The 18,537-nt window shown below is 50.8% G+C and overlaps 1 protein-coding gene across 1 annotated transcript in view; it reads right to left on the minus strand.

The window, feature by feature from the left end:
- Window positions 1–279: 279 nt before the first annotated feature.
- The window catches only part of RAPSN (receptor associated protein of the synapse), a 32,195-nt gene continuing 13,937 nt past the window's right edge, over window positions 280–18,537 (minus strand). Inside the window, exons 2-8 of the mRNA XM_073659559.1 lie at window positions 9,694–10,032; window positions 8,154–8,312; window positions 7,352–7,450; window positions 3,488–3,610; window positions 2,827–2,880; window positions 1,835–2,034; window positions 280–917 (exon numbers count right to left, since the gene is read on the minus strand). Coding sequence (XP_073515660.1) covers window positions 845–917; window positions 1,835–2,034; window positions 2,827–2,880; window positions 3,488–3,610; window positions 7,352–7,450; window positions 8,154–8,312; window positions 9,694–10,032 — 1,047 coding nt within the window. The 3' untranslated portion in view covers window positions 280–844. The remainder of the gene's footprint in view (window positions 918–1,834; window positions 2,035–2,826; window positions 2,881–3,487; window positions 3,611–7,351; window positions 7,451–8,153; window positions 8,313–9,693; window positions 10,033–18,537) is intronic.

Genomic DNA, 18,537 nt, shown 5'->3' on the forward strand with positions numbered 1-18,537 from the left:
CTGATGTGCCACACACCTCACACTTGCCCTCAGGCTGATGTGCCATACACCTCACACTCGCCCTCAGGCTGATGTGCCACACACCTCACACTCGCCCTCAGGCTGATGTGCCATACACCTCACACTCGTCCTCAGGCTGATGTGCCATACACCTCACACTCGCCCTCAGGCTGATGTGCCACACACCTCACACTCGCCCTCAGGCTGATGTGCCATACACCTCACACTCGCCCTCAGGCTGATGTGCCACACACCTCACACTCGCCCTCAGGCTGATGTGCCATACACCTCACACTCGCCCTCAGGCTGATGTGCCATACACCTCACACTCGCCCTCAGGCTGATGTGCCATACACCTCACACTCGTCCTCAGGCTGATGTGCCATATGACCATGTTGGTGCCACACAGGTCATTAGACTCACACCATGGTATGATATGTGGGTCATGCTGGGCCTCACCATGCTGGGCCATACTGGTCATACAAAAAAAAAATTCCACCACAAATACATAAGATGAATTTCTCAGAATCGGTAAGCCATGGTTGCAAAAACACCCAAACTCCTCCCATCCAGTACATAGGATATTAATATGCCTTAAAGTATAAAATAGACTTAAAAAATCATGGAGAACCCGTCCTGCATACACATATTGCAAGGGTTTTCCGACCTCTTTTCATTGCTAGTCACTTCGGTGGTGCCAATGATGGTGCCACCTGGATTCTCTACCCCTCGACCACGTGTCTAGTGACCAATGCTGCCCACACCGCAGCTCTATTTGCCAGCTGGTCCTGGTATACAGGTGAATATTAAGCAGATCCATCCGTTCTCCTTCGCTTTCTCTTCCTCACACAAATCCAGGTTTCACAGACGATCGGCGACAGTTAGGACACCCGCGAGACCCGTTGGTTTGGAGACACCTGGGATTAGAAAAACGAAGGAACGTCAATAATTCAGTCCTGAAGCTTTACTGGATTTATAATCAATGTGGCCGAAAATGTGACTGGATGACATCAAATGGTTCAGTTCCCAGCCGTAGAGGGAATTGTCCTACAACCCGGCTGGTGAGAACGAGAAGAATTGGCCAAAGGGGAACTGCCTTAAGACCTAAGGAATTAATTTCCCGCTTCTCCCTGAGTGAGAAAAATCTAGTTCTGTAATGGGGGGTGTGATTTTTTTTTGCTAACATCATATGGTTCAGTTCCCATCCGTAGAGGGGCCCCAGGAGAGAGGGCTCCAACTCTGAATTGTCCTACAACCCGGCTGGTGAGAAAGAGAAGAGTTGGCCAAAGGGGAACGGCCTTAAGACCTAAGGAATTAATTTCCCGCTACTCCCTGAGTGGGAAAAATCTACTTCTGTAATGGGGGGTGTGATTTTTTTTGCTAATATCATATGGTTCAGTTCCCAGCCATAGAGGGGCCCCAGGAGAGAGGGCTCCAACTCTGAATTGTCCTACAACCCAGCTGGTGAGAACGAGAAGAATTGGCCAAAGGGGAAAGGCCTTAAGACCTAAGAAATTAATTTCCCGCTACTCCCTGAGTGGGAAAAATCTACTTCTGTAATGGGGGGTGTGATTTTTTTTGCTAATATCATATAGGATTATTTATCCCATACTGTAAACTCCATTAAAAAAATGGTCAGAATTACCTTTCTTTTGGCCACCATGTCTCCTCCCTCAAAAAAATCAAGGTTCAAAAAGTTGTGCCGTAAAAAGTTGCTAATAAAGCCCCGTAAGCTTGGCAGCAAAGATTGTCCTCAGAGAGACTGTCACTTTCTTACCCCATATGGGGGTCTTCATTTATGAACCCTCTACATCTACCATGATGGCTCCCATACCGGAGGTGGAAGACGTGTGAACACGGCAGCGCCTGCAGCTGGCAGTTCTTCTCTCCGATGGACTCTCCGCACATTCCACAGTACAGCTCCATCTCCTCCACACACTCGTGGAATCGGACCACGTGGGCTCGGAGCTCGCGCTGCTGCTGCCTGGTACGATGGATGATTTCACTCAGACAGTGAACCTTTAAGAGGGAGAGCTGTGGAAAGAAGAAATGCCGTAAGTAACCGGTGAGAGCAGTGCAGCCATGGGGAGGGAGCAGTCACACCTGGCAGGTGGGGGTCTGGGCATAGATTTTGCGCTGGGGCCAGAAGCTTAAATGGTTGTCCCATCTTGGTCTGCAGGATAGATGTGGGTCCCATGCTTGCTTGGCTATTTCTAGAATGCCCATTGAAGTCAATGGAGAAAGCCGAGATTGTGTGGCCACCTGTCCAATCCCAGCGTCACAAGTCTGGGGTCAGTTCTCAATATAGGTGATGTCCCACACCTATCAGACATGCGGAGCTAACCATCTGGATAGGTATAAGTGTCCAAGATGAGACATCCCCTTTAACTTAAGTCTTAAGACATTCATTGTGCCACAATCTCCAATGACCATATGCACATTTCACAATAATGACACCATCTAATCATCGGTACCCAGTAGAGATTCTTACTATTTGGCTAAAACAGTACCACAACACGAAGGAACACAATGCAGATGATACACACTACAACTCTCAGCATGCTTAGCAATCCATTGTTGCATCTCGGGACTCAATATTTGGAGTCTGATGAAGACCCTGAGTCGAGGTAAAAACGCGTCGCTCTTTCATCAATGTCTTAGTTACATTCTTTTCTGTGATTTGCGGACCCCATGTAGTTTCTGTACATGCAGAGCTTACTAGCGCCTCCTGTTGGCTCTTCTGGGAGCCTCTACAGTTCCTCCTGGCACTGTTCCTCATAGATGGGTGATGGGGGGAAAGCTCTCCATTAATCCTCATAGACTCACCTTATTGCCGATTTCTTCCGCCATCTCCTGGGCTTTCTGGAGTCCGTCCAGCGCCTGCGAATTAAACAGAGAAGCAAATATTTCAGATTGTGTAATCGCTGTACCCACAGATGACATGAATATACAAGAATCCCACCCGGCCCCCCAGCCTGCCCCCCGCGCAGCGTAGTATTGCAAAATACTTCACGAGATACATCCACGCAAATATCCCAGCGGGAGGTGTCGGCTGATACATGTTGTAGGTTCCTCCATGACACTCTGCAAGTCTTTGGTCCGGGCAGATGACCTCTTGGTCTATAATTGCAATAGGCTCGTCATCACCTATCACTACTGAGTGGGGGCGCCATCGGCCCTGCTGGCAGGATAACCCCAAGCTGGTGTCTCAGATCCCGCTCTTAGTGCCCAAATACTTTGGGAGGGCAGATACGTTTCGTGGTTTATGGACGGGGCAGTGTTATTTGGCCACTATTTGGTCAGGTGAGGCCTCGAGAGTCGGCACCAGCATGATAACTGGTCCCAGCCATGCTCCATCACTGGAGAGATGGGGACACTCAATAACAGATCTGTCAGCAGCAGCTCGGCCTTAGATCCCAGGCAGCAATAAGCCAGGATTCTCCCCATTTTATCCCCCTTTTCTCCTGCTCCTCTTATATTACAGCACCTTGTCCATTTCTTTTTGGTGCAGCCAACATTTTGCAACTCCCATCAGCACTTGTGTCTGACCCAGCCGGTTCCCGATCTCCGTCATGATGCTCATGGAGGAGTCGTATCGAGGAATCGCTTTCTAAGGGCAAAAGAAAAACAACAAAAAGATCAATAAGTCCGTTCATAATGCAACTCATGATATTAGAAAGTGTCCAGCACGTCCTCCCTTATCCTATTTAGTCTCCAGCACGTCCTCCCTTGTCCTGTTTAGTCTCCAGCACGTCCTCCCTTGTCCTGTTTAGTCTCCAGCACGTCCTCCTTTATCCTATTTAGTCTCCATCATGTCCTCCCTTATCCTATTTAGTCTCCATCATGTCCTCCCTATCCTATTTAGTCTCCATCATGTCTTCCCTTATCCTATTTAGTCTCCATCATGTCCTCCCTTATCCTATTTAGTCTCCATCATGTCCTCCTTTATCCTATTTAGTCTCCATCATGTCCTCCCTTATCCTATTTAGTCTCCAGCACGTCCTCCCTTATCCTATTTAGTCTCCAGCACGTCTTCCCTTATCCTATTTAGTCTTCAGCACGTCCTCCCTTATCCTATTTAGTCTCCAGCACGTCCTCTCTTATCCTATTTAGTCTCCATCATGTCCTCCCTTATCCTATTTAGTCTCCAGCACGTCCTCCCTTATCCTATTTAGTCTCCATCATGTCCTCCCTTATCCTATTTAGTCTTCAGCACGTCCTCCCTTATCCTATTTAGTCTTCAGCACGTCCTTCCTTATCCTATTTAGTCTCCAGCACGTCCTCCCTTATCCTATTCAGTCTTCAGCACGTCCTCCCTTATCCTATTTAGTCTTCAGCACGTCCTCCCTTATCCTATTCAGTCTCCAGCATGTCCTCCCTTATCCTATTTAGTCTCCATCATGTCCTCCCTTATCCTATTTAGTCTCCAGCATGTCCTCCCTTATCCTATTTAGTCTCCAGCACGTCCTCCCTTATCCTATTTAGTCTCCAGCACGTCCTCCCTTATCCTATTCAGCCTCCAGCACATCCTCCCTTATCTTATTTAGTCTCCAGCACGTCCTCCCTTATCCTATTTTGCCTCCAGCACGTCCTCCATTATCCTATTTAGTCTCCATCATGTCCTCCCTTATCCTATTTAGTCTCCATCACGTCCTCCCTTATCCTATTTAGTCTCCAGCACGTCCTCCCTTATCCTATTTAGTCTCCAGCACGTCCTCCCTTATCCTATTTAGCCTCCAGCACATCCTCCCTTATCTTATTTAGTCTCCAGCACGTCCTCCCTTATCCTATTTAGTCTCCATCATGTCCTCCCTTATCCTATTTAGTCTCCAGCACATCCTCGCTTATCCTATTTAGTCTCCAGCACGTCCTCCCTTATCCTATTTAGTCTCCAGCACAAATAGAAATTGCTGAATATTTAAGGAATTGTATCTGCGTCCCAGAAGTTCGGCCACGTCTCCCCGTATGCTCCTCACTGTCCTGTGAGTGGCTGTGAGATATATGGCTGCAGCAGGAGCCTCCCCCCTCTGCAGCGACTACAGCAGGACTAAAGATCAGAGAGTCCTGCCCTCTTGACCCAGGGGGAGGAGCGTTCACCAAATTTGGACCTGATGAGCAGAAGATTGTCCCTGTGTTCTCTGCAGGATTTCCACAAAACTGACAGAAAAATTTTTCGACAAACAAACGTTGCAATTAGATTTTTTTGTTTCCATATTTCTTTCTAGGTTTTGTGTTCCTTCCAACGGGACTTTTTTCCTGAAATTGTCCTGTGAAGGGTGAAGGTCTGTTGCAAAACTGTATGAAAAACATTTATTTTTCTTGCTGGGAATTTGGGGAGTTGATTATTGGATTTTATTTTAGCAACTTTTAGAGAACAGTGAAAGAAAAATAAGTTGTTCTCCTTCTCATCGACCACCCATCACTCTTATCCGGATGTTTATCCCCGCTGATCTCTACGTCCTAGTTTGCCATGATGCACAGGAAATGCCAAGGAATGACGCACAGCCAAGAAATGCCCACAAAGCCAATAAATGCCCGCAAAGCCAAGAAATGCCCGCACAGCCAAGGAATGCCACACAGCCAAGGAATGCCGCACAGCCAAGGAATGCCCACACAGCCAAGGAATGCCCGCACAGCCAAGGAATGCCACACAACCAAGGAATGCCATACAGCCAATAAATGCCCGCAAAGCCAAGGAATGCCCGTACAGCCAAGGAATGCCCACACAGCCAAGGAATGCCCGCACAGCCAAGGAATGCACGCATAGCCAATAAATGCCCACACAGCCAAGGAATGCCCGCAAAGCCAAGGAATGCCACACAACCAAGGAATGCCACACAGCCAATATATGCCCACACAGCCAAGGAATGCCACACAGCCAAGGAATGCCCACACAGCCAAGAAATGCCCGCACAGCCAGGGAATGCCCACATAGCCAAGAAATGCCCACACAGCAAGGAATGCCCGCATAGCCAATGAATGCCTGCATAGCCGAGAAATGCCTGCATAGCCAAGGAATGCCGCACAGCCAAGGAATGCCCGCACAGCCAAGGAATGCCGCACAGCCAAGGAATGCCTTCACAGCCAAAGAATGCCACCCAGCCAAGGAATGCCCGCGCAGCCAAGAAATGCCTTCACAGCCAAGAAATGCCCGCATAGCCAAGAAATGCCTGCACAGCCAAGGAATGCCCGCATAGCCAAGGAATGCCGCACAGCCAAGGAATACCCGCACAGCCAAGGAATGCCGCACAGCCAAGGAATGCCCGCATAGCCAAGGAATGCCCGCATAGCCAATAAATGTCCACAAACCCAATAAATGCCCGCAAAGCCAAGAAATGCCCGCACAGCCAAGGAATGCCACACAGCCAAGGAATGCCACATAGCTAAGGAATGAAGGAATGCCACACAGCCAAGGAATGCCCGCACAGCCAAGGAATGCCCACATAGCCAAGGAATGCCCGCACAGCCAAGGAATGCACGCATAGCCAATAAATGCCCACACAGCCAAGGAATGCCCGCACAGCCAAGGAATGCCACACAGCCAAGGAATGCCACACAGCCAATATATGCCCACACAGCCAAGGAATGCCACACAGCCAAGGAATGCACGCATAGCCAATAAATGCCCACACAGCCAAGGAATGCCCGCACAGCCAAGGAATGCCACACAGCCAAGGAATGCCACACAGCCAATATATGCCCACACAGCCAAGGAATGCCACACAGCCAAGGAATGCGCACACAGCCAAGGAATGCCACACAGCCAAGGAATGCCCACACAGCCAAGAAATGCCCACACAGCCAAGGAATGCCCACATAGCCAAGAAATGCCGCACAGCCAAGGAATTCCCGCATAGCCAATGAATGCATGCATAGCCAAGAAATGCCTGCATAGCCAAGGAATGCCGCACAGCCAAGGAATGCCCGCACAGCCAAGGAATGCCCGCACAGCCAAGGAATGCCGCACAGCCAAGGAATGCCTTCACAGCCAAGGAATGCCACCCAGCCAAGGAATGCCCGCACAGCCAAGAAATGCCTTCACAGCCAAGAAATGCCCGCATAGCCAAGAAATGCCTGCACAGCCAAGGAATGCCCGCATAGCCAAGGAATGCCGCACAGCCAAGAAATGCCCGCACAGCCAAGGAATACCCGCATAGCCAAGGAATGCCGCACAGCCAAAGAATGCCCGCATAGCCAAGGAATGCCCGCATAGCTAAGGAATGCCCGCACAGCCAAGGAATACCCGCATAGCCAAGGAATACCCGCATAGCCAAGGATTGCCCACACAGCCAAGGAATACCCGCATAGCCAAGGAATGCCTAGCTTCAGGCAGTGAAAGTGGAACACTCACCTCAATGTCTCCGTGGCTCCTGTGAATGTCCGCGAAGCACAGAAGACAAAGCGCTTGAAGCGGTCGGTCACCGTGTTGCATCGCTATTTTCATAGACTCCTATGATCCAAGAAATCCTATTACAAGCCTGTTACCTCCCAAAAAAACAAGAACCACACAAGACCAAGGGGGATCCTGGGATCTATCTATGAAATAAATACCTGCTATATTTACAGAGACATTCATCCAGAGCAGCACTCTCACATCTAGAGCCACAAGCTGGTGCAAAGCTACACTGCTTTCTAGTAAGTGTTTTATCTCACCAAAGTGGATTCACAGCTACACTGCTCAACCCTGCTGTACAATGTCCTCCATACTGCTGCTTTCTAGTAAGTGTTTTATATCACCCCTGTGCTGGGCAAACATCTACAGTGCTCAGTACAGCTATATAATCTCCTCAATGATTCTGCTGCTTTCTAGTAAGTGTTTATCTCACGCCAGTCGTGGATTCACAGCTACACAGCTCAGTGCTATTATATAATGCCCTTCATGCTGCCACTGTACATGTGTGATACATAGAGAAAGACGAGCAGGAATCTCTCATGTCTGTGTGTGCTGTGTATGGAAGACATCATGGCAACTTGTCTCCCCACTAGCTCAGAGACAACTGAAAACTAGAGATAGAGACAGCAGAGAGAGACAAATGGTGAAAAAATGCCAGATACAGGTCATATAATGACCAGAAATTGTGTACATTCCTATAGCGCAGACATTACCCCCGGTATTACAAGCACCATGTATACGTCCTCCGTCCGTCCCGTACCTCACAACACTCCATTGCATCTGTTAAGCGGCCAAGTTTTCGGTACGCAGCAGCCATGTGGTATTGGCTCATGGCTCGGTATTTCAGACTCCAGCCTTTCCCGTAGTCGTTGACCAGTTCAGCTGCTTTACATGGAAAGAAAAGGGCCTTCTCGAAGTCCTGCAAGACGCGGAAGAGGGAGCGGGAGAAATGCTGTGATAACAACCGGGAAGAGAACACCACAACTTTTCGTGCAAATTTAATTACAGCATTAAATTGCAAAAAAAAAAAAATCTCAAGTTATGAAAAAGTAGAAAGGTAATGTGAAAAATACATTTCTGACACGACTACAGAGGGCTTACACTAAGCAAGGGGAGCAAAAATCTAAATGCCCCTTTTCCCCTGGAGCTGGTTCAGAACTCTGCACCCCAATATCTCGGAGCAAGAAGCTTTGGTGATTTATAGGCCGACCGACAGATATTCTCCCATCTCAGAAGACATTACTGTGGTTTCTGACCCTATCAAAAAAGCTCTGTCTGCACATTGCCTAAAGGTATGTTCACACTGAGTTATTTTTGCTGAGTTTTTGGAGCAGAAACTCTCTAACTACCAATGAAAGCTCTTGTTTTTTTTTTTCCAACTCCTCAAAAACTAAGCAAATCAAAAAATTCAGTGAGAACACTCTCTTTAGACCATGATTTTGAGTAACTAAAAATTATTTTTTTGAAGCTTAAACCGCTATAGGAAACACTTTTTTTTTTTCTTTTTGGGGAGAGCTTTTATTTTCCTGAAGCGGTTTTGAAGAGTTTTGGAAGTTTTTTTTTTTTTTTTTCAGAAGTGTGAAACTGCTTTAGGAAACACTTCGAGAGTTTTTATTTCCCTGAAGCGATTTTGAAGAGTTTTGGAAGCTTTTTTTTTTTTTTTTTCAGAAGTGTGAAACCACTTTAGGAAACACTTCGAGAGTTTTTATTTTCCTGAAGCGATTTTGAAGAGTTTTGGAAGCTTTTTTTTTTCAGAAGTGTGAAACCACTTTAGGAAACACTTCGAGAGTTTTTATTTTCCTGAAGCGGTTTTGAAGAGTTTTGGAAGCTTTTTTTTTTTTCAGAAGTGTTCTTTCTGATTGGACAGTTCCTAGTTTGGAGAGGTTTAAGTCAGGATCTCCTTCACAGTAGTAACATGCACTTTTTTTTTTTTTTCTCCCTACCAGGTGATTTTCAAAAACTCTCCAGAAAAAAAAAAAAGAAAAAGCTAAAAAAAACCAAAACTCTTCATATTAAAGCGTATTTCCGCTGATCGGGTAAAGACGGCCGCGATACATTCCCGGGAACTTTCCTTAAGACTTTACCTAAGACCTGCCAATTGTGGTGATCTTGATGCTGGAAGCCACGGGATGATCACTTTGAGATGAAGTGGTTTTATACAGAGCTGAATATGACCATCCCACCCCCAATATTAGGTTGTGGAGCCCACGGCTAACACAGGACCTTGGTGTCAGTTCCCTTTAATTAAGCGGAAGGTAGACATGATAGCATTGAACATCCATACGTCTTAGGTTTCTAACCTTGAGCTGCGTGTAAAGACCTCCAAGGCTGCAGCAGACCCGGCACTCCAGCATCTTGTCGTCATTGTTATGGGCATATCTTAAAGCTTTCTCAAAGCATTCCAGGGCTTTCTGGAACACGCTGAGGCCGAGATAGGCATTCCCCAGGCTTAGTGACACCTGTCCATTCAGCTGCAAGCTGACAGATGTTCCCTGCATGTTCAAACAGGTCTTGCAGTAGGAAATGGTCTTCTGGAACTCACACAATTTCTCATTGCTGCGGGCCAGGTTAAGGTAGCTCTCAGTCAAGAAGTCGGGGTCCTCCAGTTCTCGGGCTGTGTCGATCTGGATCACTGCAAACTGAAGACAGACCGGTGTAAGACATTAATACGTAGAGCGACCCTGGAGGAGAATAAACCTCAATTCCATAGATAATGAGCTGCGCAGTGGTGGACCTAGACACGAGGGGGCCCCTGTGCAAGAGCAATATATGGGCCCTTAGCTCATCGTAATGCACAATTCCAATATCTTTGGAGGTGGTAGCGGCCCCCTTACCTCTTGGGCCCCTGGGGGGCTGCACAGGTCGCACCATTGGTATGTTCGCCCCTGGAGCTGCGGATACCATCCTGGAGGCCTCAGGGGTCTGCAACCTGTGAGTCTGCACCCAGAGACTGCAGCCCAAGCACAACGTTCTGCAAAGTTATTAAAAAGTGTCTGGCAGTGGTAGGCGCACCTTACGGTAAACTAATGTTTCCCAACCTTTTTGGCCCTAAAGGACCCTTTGGTGAAAAAAAAAAAAAATTACCTTGTGGCACCCCTATTATTATTTTTTTATATATATATAAATGGCCAAATTAATTTACTATACAAACAAATATATACACAGTACACCCTGAATATAAAAATATATATGTGGCACCCCAGGGATCTGGTTTCCACAGTAACAGCAATGTTATGTCTGAGAGCAGGTGGGAGGTCTCTTGGTCAGGGATCCTGTGCATGCCACACCTCCTGCCCAGTCCTGGGAGGGGAAGAACTTCCCCTATATAAACCTAGGGCTGAGGCAGGGTTAGTGAGTAGAGAAGAAGTAGAGACAGAGAAGAGAAGCAAATATAGGAACAGAACATCAGGAGCTCTGTGGGAGCAGTGTTACAAGGAGTCAGGGGCTGGCAGCTGCAGAGCTCGCCCTGACTGAGAAGTTATCTCCGGACCCGGAGTCCGAGGCTGTGGGGACTAACTCCTATCCAGCAGCAGAAACCCGAAGGCACGGTCACACGCGTGGGACCAGCACCGCCGTCGTGGAGCGGAAGCTACTAGAAGGCCCCGAGTCACCGGCCATACGGGTGAGCACCACACGGTACACTCAGGGACGTGAGCTACTTATACCCGCCTCTAGCAAGGTAGCCAGAAGAGTATCGTTAGTTTGGGAGGCCTACAACTCCGCCTGGCCAGGGGAGATCCCATCTGCTCAAGGACTGACCAGGCCCCAACCGCTAGCCAGTACTCCGGGAGGGTCTATCTTTGTCACCAGTAAAGACCCTGAACTACACCGCATCGTCTCTGAGTGGTTCCTGCTACCCCCATCATCCACGTCGGCTGCCCTGAGGCCATACCCCTCCCGTTGGGGGTTATACCATCCACGCTGCACCATCCTTCCACCGGCCTCAGCGGTCTGCCCTGCAGCGGCAGCTCCATAGCTGCATTCAACGGGTGGCGTAGTCGTCCATCATCTACCGCTGATACAGCGCCACTTAGTCTGACTCCCTGGGCACAGACCGGATCACCGCCACGAGACTACAACCCTCAAGAGATCCGGCTCCGGGTAAGCTCCCGCGTGCGCAACGCAGCGCGACACAGGCCCAGGGGCGCGTCAACTTTTGGCGTAGTCGGCAGGATTTCGTGCCCGCAACCACCGGGTACTGCGTGCCTGAAAAAGACTGTTCAAACTTACCTGTGGTGAAGATTCCCGCCATCCGGCGCCATCTTCCGCTTCCTTCCCGCCATCGGTGGAGTTTTCCCGCCATCCGGCGCCATCTTCGGCCTTCTTCCCGCCATACGTGGAGTTTTCCCGCCATTGGACGCCATCTTGAGGACGCCGTGCGGGAAGAAGAGGGGCGTGGACTCCGAAAGCGCGCGAGAACTGAAGCCCCGCCTCACGTCCGGACGTTGCGTAAGGTCCTGGAAGGAGCCCAGCAGACGCCGACGTCACAGGAGCGCGACGGAAGGTCCTCAACCCTGACGATCCACTGCGGAGCCGCGGCCTACGGAAGAGGATCATCGGAAGGTAGGCCACGGTCCACTAGGGGGGAGAAGGATGTCGGATACGGAGGAGAGCTTCACCGCTTCAATCCCCGCCAGCGCCACCGCTGTTGCGGTCATGCCTTTCACCATGCCCTATATCCCGGGGGCAGCCTGGTTACCCCAGTACTCAGGGGAGTCACATACCCTGCATGACTTTAGAGAAAAGCTGGATAGCCTCTTCCAGGTGTACCCCCTCACAGAGGAGCAAAAAGTGAGCATCCTGGTGGCCCAATTAACCGGAGCAGCCCAAAGGGAGGTAAAGTCCTGGCCACCTGGGGGGAGGACTGTCGCAGGGATACTAACCCGGCTGAGGGACACCTTTGATACCCGCACCTCAGCCGAGATCAAGCTTAGATTCTACGGGTGCAAACAGCGGGCACATGAGAGTATAAGGGACTATGCCCTGAACCTACAAGAGGCCCTGAGAGCCATTAAGCAGACCGACCCTGACGGCGTGGGAGACGAGGACAGGCTGTTGACTGAACAATTTATAGAGGGTTTATATTGCAATGCCCACCGAACCCAGTTGCGGGCAATGGCCTTACAGGACCCTCATCTGGGATTTGCACAGTTCAAGGACAGAGCCATCCGGGTGCTTCGAGAACCGGCACCAGGTGGCGTTGTGACCCCCAGACGCCCCACTACCACTTACCACCAGGAGGCGGCGCCCTTGTCGGCAGGGCCTGTGGGAGCTGATGCGCAGGCTTTGAACAATGACCCGGCTCCAGACCTGCACCATCAGGTCCAAGAGCTAGCTAAAAGCGTTGCTGCGCTAACCCGAACTGTGCAGTCTTTACAGGTTTCCACTCCAGGGAAGATCCAGCTGGCATCCGGACCGGAGGACATCCCGTGGCGTCGACCAAGGAGGACCCCACCGGCCAGAGGAAGACCCAGCGACCGATACGAGGACGGACGACCCATCTGCCGCCGCTGCAATCAACCCGGACATATGGCAAGGTACTGTCCTTTAAACTGGCACAACCTGGGGTAGAGGGCCAACCCCCAGGAAAAAGATCACCAGGCCCATCGAACTGGCGCGACAAATATGTGGGAGGACGTCCAGTCTTACCCGTGGTACTGGATGGCATTCCTATGAGTGCCCTACTGGACACCGGGTCACAGGTCACCACCATCCCGTACGTGCTCTTCAAGCAGTACTGGAATGACTCGGATATCACCCGCTACCCTGACGACGACTTGAGTATCATCGCCAGCAATGGTCAGCCCGTGCCACAGATTGGATTTAAAGAGGTGACCATTAAAATCGGTAGAGTCGAACTGGCAGCACAGGGACTGATCATTGTAGACATTGACAAACACGAGAGTCACCCAAAGATAACTCTAGGAACTAATGTAATTGAAAATTGTCTTGCAGAGGTGATTTTCCTTTTACAGCAGGTTGCCAAGAACGCCAGCTCCGGCCAGCAGCAAGTGCTCCAGAAAGAGATCCGGGCACTGATGCGACGGCAACAGCTAGAACTCTCCGGTGGTGAGATTGGTAGCGTAAGAATGTGTGACCCTTTCCCTATTGCCATGCCCCCAAAAAGTGAAATGATGATTTGGTGCCGGGCAGCTATTGGTCTGAGAGGTAGAGATTACCAAGCAATGGTAGAACCAGTTTACTCAGACAGTAGGCCCACCATTTTGACAGCACGGGGGGTGGTCAATGTACGCCATGGGAGGGTGCCCGTTCGCATAATAAATATCGGGAAGAGGGAAGTGTACCTGCCCCGGTATGCTACGCTAGCCAAATTGTATACCATCAATCAAAATTCCATACAGTCCGTAGAACCCTTGCCTCCATCTTCCCCGGAGGAAGGTAACGGCTCTAAAGAAACAATGGAGGACTGGTGTCAGCAACTACATTTGGGTACTGACTCCACTCCCTCACACCAGAAACAGGGAGTCTATCGGGTGGTTCAAGAGTACGAGAGAGTGTTTAGTAAACACCCGTTAGACTTCGGGCGAGTCAAGGGGGTAGAACACCACATCCACACGGGAGACCATCCTCCCATAAAAGAGAGGTATCGACCCGTACCCCCTGCACACTACCAACACGCCAAGGGGATGCTTAGAGACATGAAGGAGGCTGGGGTGATCAGGGATAGCTGTAGCCCCTGGGCAGCTCCACTAGTCTTAGTCAAAAAGAAAGACAACACCATGAGGATGTGTGTAGATTACCGGAAAATCAACCGTATCACACACAAGGATGCGTACCCCTTACCAAGGATAGAGGAGTCTTTGGCTGCTTTAAGATCTGCTAACTTCTTCTCTACCTTGGATCTCACTAGTGGGTACTGGCAGGTTCCTGTAGCAGAGGCGGACCGGGAGAAGACCGCATTCACCACCCCGATGGGACTTAGCGAGTTTACCTGCATGCCGTTCAGACTCTGCAATGCACCAGGAACCTTCCAACGATTAATGGAGTGTTGTCTGGGCCACAGAAACTTTGAGACGGTCCTGTTGTACCTGGACGATGTCATCGTATATTCCAAGACGTATGAGGACCACCTGAAACACCTGGCGGAAGTGTTCGAAGCTCTGGCAAGCTACGGCCTAAAGGTGAAACCCTCCAAGTGTCACCTCCTGAAACCAAAGGTGCAGTACCTGGGACACGTGGTGAGCGCTGATGGAGTGGCTCCCGACCCTGATAAGATCACCGCAATTAAGGAATGGCCAAGTCCCTCCAGTGTAAAGGAAGTGCGGCAGTTCCTCGGGTTGGTAGGCTATTACCGCAGATTCATCCCCGGTTTCACCAAAAAGGCAGCTCCTATGCAGGACCTCCTGATAGGCCAGTCCCGGAAGGCCAAGAACCAGAAGCCACCCTTCAAATGGGAGAAGTTAGAAGAAGAGTCCTTCCGCCAGCTGAAGATGGCCCTCACGGGGGATGAAATCCTGGCGTACCCTGATTACAGCCAGCCCTTTATCCTCTACACCGACGCAAGTAACATCGGGCTAGGAGCCGTACTGTCCCAGATCCAGCAGGGGAAAGAACGAGTAATCGCTTACGCTAGCCGAAAACTGCGACCCACCGAAAGAAACCCTGAAAATTACAGCTCATTTAAGCTAGAGTTCCTGGCAGTGGTGTGGGCAGTCACCGAACGCTTTAAGCACTACCTCGCTGCTTCCCGGTTCACCGTGTACACGGATAACAACCCGTTGACACACCTGGACACGGCAAGACTCGGTGCCCTAGAGCAGAGATGGATGGCCCGTCTGTCCAACTACGAGTTCACAATCAAATACCGGGCAGGACGCTCCAATACCAACGCGGACGCCCTGTCCAGGATGCCAAACCTACCGGACGTAGGAGAAGATCCAGAGGGACTGGAAGAAGTCGAACTCCCCGCGTTCCACCGTCATGGGACTATCCAGTATTCCCATCGGGTAAGGAGTAAGCAAGCCGCTACGTTTAACCCCTTGCCTCACTACGACTGGGAGGAAACGCAAGACAGTGACCCTGCCGTCCGGCTGGTAAAAGAGATGCTGACTCGGCCAGAGGCTCGCCTTGACCCAGACGCTCCGGAGGAAGCCAAGCAACTGTGGGCTGAGAAGAGTCGACTGTTCCTTTACAAGGGGAAGTTGTGCCGCAGAATGGTTAACTCCCGGACGCATGAACTAATCTGGCAAGTAGTGGTGCCACGGAGAGACGCAGCCATGGTGATGGAGGCATACCACGACGGGGCAGGACACTTCGGATGGAAGAAGCTGGAGTTCCTGCTGCGTGGGCGGTTCCACTGGGTAGGCATGAGGGGAACCATCGAGAGGTGGTGCAGAGACTGTGGCCCGTGCAACCTAAGAAGGAAGGACCGTGCCAGCCAGAAGACTCCCCTGCAGTCCATCGTCACCCGGCAGCCGTTGGAACTGGTAGCCTTGGATCATGTAAAACTGACCCCAAGCAGAAGTGGCTACGTCTACGCGTTAACCATTGTGGATCATTACTCCCGGTTCTTGGTTGTCGTCCCCGTCAAGGACTTAACGGCTCAAACAGCAGCTAGAGCCTTCCAGCAGCACTTCTGCCGTCCACACGGGTACCCGGACCAAGTGCTGACGGACCAGGGACCTGCCTTTGAAGCGGAGGTCTTCCAGGAATTCTGCAATCTGTATGGCTGCCGGAAGATAAGGACGACACCCTATCATCCGCAAACTAATGGACTTTGTGAGAAAATGAACCAGGTGGTAATGGATCTCCTGAAAATGTTGCCCCTGGAAGAACGCAGTCTGTGGCCTGAGAAGCTGCCCGATCTGGTGGACCTATACAACCACATCCCGGTAGGTTCCACCAACTGTACCCCGGCTTACCTAATGAGGGCGAGACCTGGTAAGTTACCTGTTGACCTGGAAATGGGAGTCCTGACACCCGAGGACACTTCACCAGAAGCAGACTGGGACACAGAGAGGCAGCAGCAGTACCGGAAAGTACAGGAGAGCGTGGAGCGAAGTCTCTGTCAGGCTAGGGAAAAACAAGAGAAAACTTACAACCAGTATGCTCCCGCTGTTCCCCTGGTACCCGGAGAGCAGGTCTTGAAGAGGAAAAGACGGCTCCACAAGTTGGACGACCAGTGGGAGAAGGACCCGTACACCGTACTGCCCTCAAGCCACGAGAACCCGAAAGTCTGTACCATCAGTAAAGACGGAGGGGAGACCATAGCCATTGTATCCCGGGATCACCTGAAGAAGTGTCCTGAACAGCTACGGAACCCTGAAGAGGAACAAGAAGACCATCGACCCGTAGAGGAAAGGGAAGATATGGTTAGTACTGTGCTCGGAGACTTCCCTCGGTCCTGGACTCAAGTCAATGGTGCAGTTGTGGTACCCGTCCTCACGTTCCTCCAACCAGCATCCCAAGTGCCTACGGAGCAACAGGTAGAGCTGGAAGAGCAGCCGGTCCAGGAGGCAGAAGACTCCACACAAGCAGAACAGGAGGATCAACCCTCTGCTTATAGTGAGCCTGCCGTACCCCTAGTGAGCCAAAGAGCCGGTAGACAGCTGCCCAGTTTACCCTTGACAGCTCCTACACCCTGTAGTTCAGGGCTAGACAGTCAGCTCCGTAGGTCCACTAGGGCCACTAGAGGCCAGTTACCCGCACGTTGGAGGATCTAAGTGTTTAAGTTATCTTATTAATGTTTGTCTGTTATTGTTGCTTGTGTATAATTTTGTGTTTCTAGTTATTTACAGGAGTCTTTGGTGGATTTACCGGGAATCCTTTGTGTATAGTTGGAGCGTAACCCAGGACGGACTAAAGACTGTTAAGGACTCGGGGCAGGACAGACCCCTACCTGGTTACGTCTCCCTGTTTTGGTGAAATGGACACCTTGCTTTGCTTCAAAAACTGCACCCGGTTGCGGACACGCCGTGACCATCTTTATATGTTTTTCTTATTGTACTATTATTATTGTTTATACCTTGTTATGTTTTTCTAAAAATATGTTTAGTCCCGGAGTACTAAATTTCACTAGGGGGGAATGTGGCACCCCAGGGATCTGGTTTCCACAGTAACAGCAATGTTATGTCTGAGAGCAGGTGGGAGGTCTCTTGGTCAGGGATCCTGTGCATGCCACACCTCCTGCCCAGTCCTGGGAGGGGAAGAACTTCCCCTATATAAACCTAGGGCTGAGGCAGGGTTAGTGAGTAGAGAAGAAGTAGAGACAGAGAAGAGAAGCAGATATAGGAAAGAACATCAGGAGCTCTGTGGGAGCAGTACTACAAGGAGTCAGGGGCTGGCAGCTGCAGAGCTCGCCCTGACTGAGAAGTTATCTCCGGACCCGGAGTCCGAGGCTGTGGGGACTAACTCCTATCCAGCAGCAGAAACCGACCGGCAGGGGATTGCAGGTCCTCTGGCCCAGAAACCCGAAGGCACGGTCACACGCGTGGGACCAGCACCGCCGTCGTGGAGCGGAAGCTACTAGAAGGCCCCGAGTCACCGGCCATACGGGTGAGCACCACACGGTACACTCAGGGACGTGGGCTACTTATACCCGCTTCTAGCAAGGTAGCCAGAAGAGTATCGTTAGTTTGGGAGGCCTACAACTCCGCCTGGCCAGGGGAGATCCCATCTGCTCAAGGACTGACCAGGCCCCAACCGCTAGCCAGTACTCCGGGAGGGTCTATCTTTGTCACCAGTAAAGACCCTGAACTACACCGCATCGTCTCTGAGTGGTTCCTGCTACCCCCATCATCCACGTCGGCTGCCCTGAGGCCATACCCCTCCCGTTGGGGGTTATACCATCCACGCTGCACCATCCTTCCACCGGCCTCAGCGGTCTGCCCTGCAGCGGCAGCTCCATAGCTGCATTCAACGGGTGGCGTAGTCGTCCATCATCTACCGCTGATACAGCGCCACTTAGTCTGACTCCCTGGGCACGGACCGGATCACCGCCACGAGACTACAACCCTCAAGAGATCTGGCTCCGGGTAAGCTCCCGCGTGCGCAACGCAGCGCGACACAGGCCCAGGGGCGCGTCATATACACTGTGCCCTTGTGGCACCCCAGGGGTCTGGTTCCCACAGTAATAGCAATATTACGTCTGTGAGCAGGTGGGAGGTCTCTTGGTCAGGAATCCT

Source organism: Phyllobates terribilis, unplaced genomic scaffold (genome assembly GCF_046119375.1).
Source record: "Phyllobates terribilis strain yellow unplaced genomic scaffold, ASM4611937v1 Scaffold_13__5_contigs__length_258822181, whole genome shotgun sequence".
Lineage (NCBI taxonomy): Eukaryota > Metazoa > Chordata > Amphibia > Anura > Dendrobatidae > Phyllobates > Phyllobates terribilis.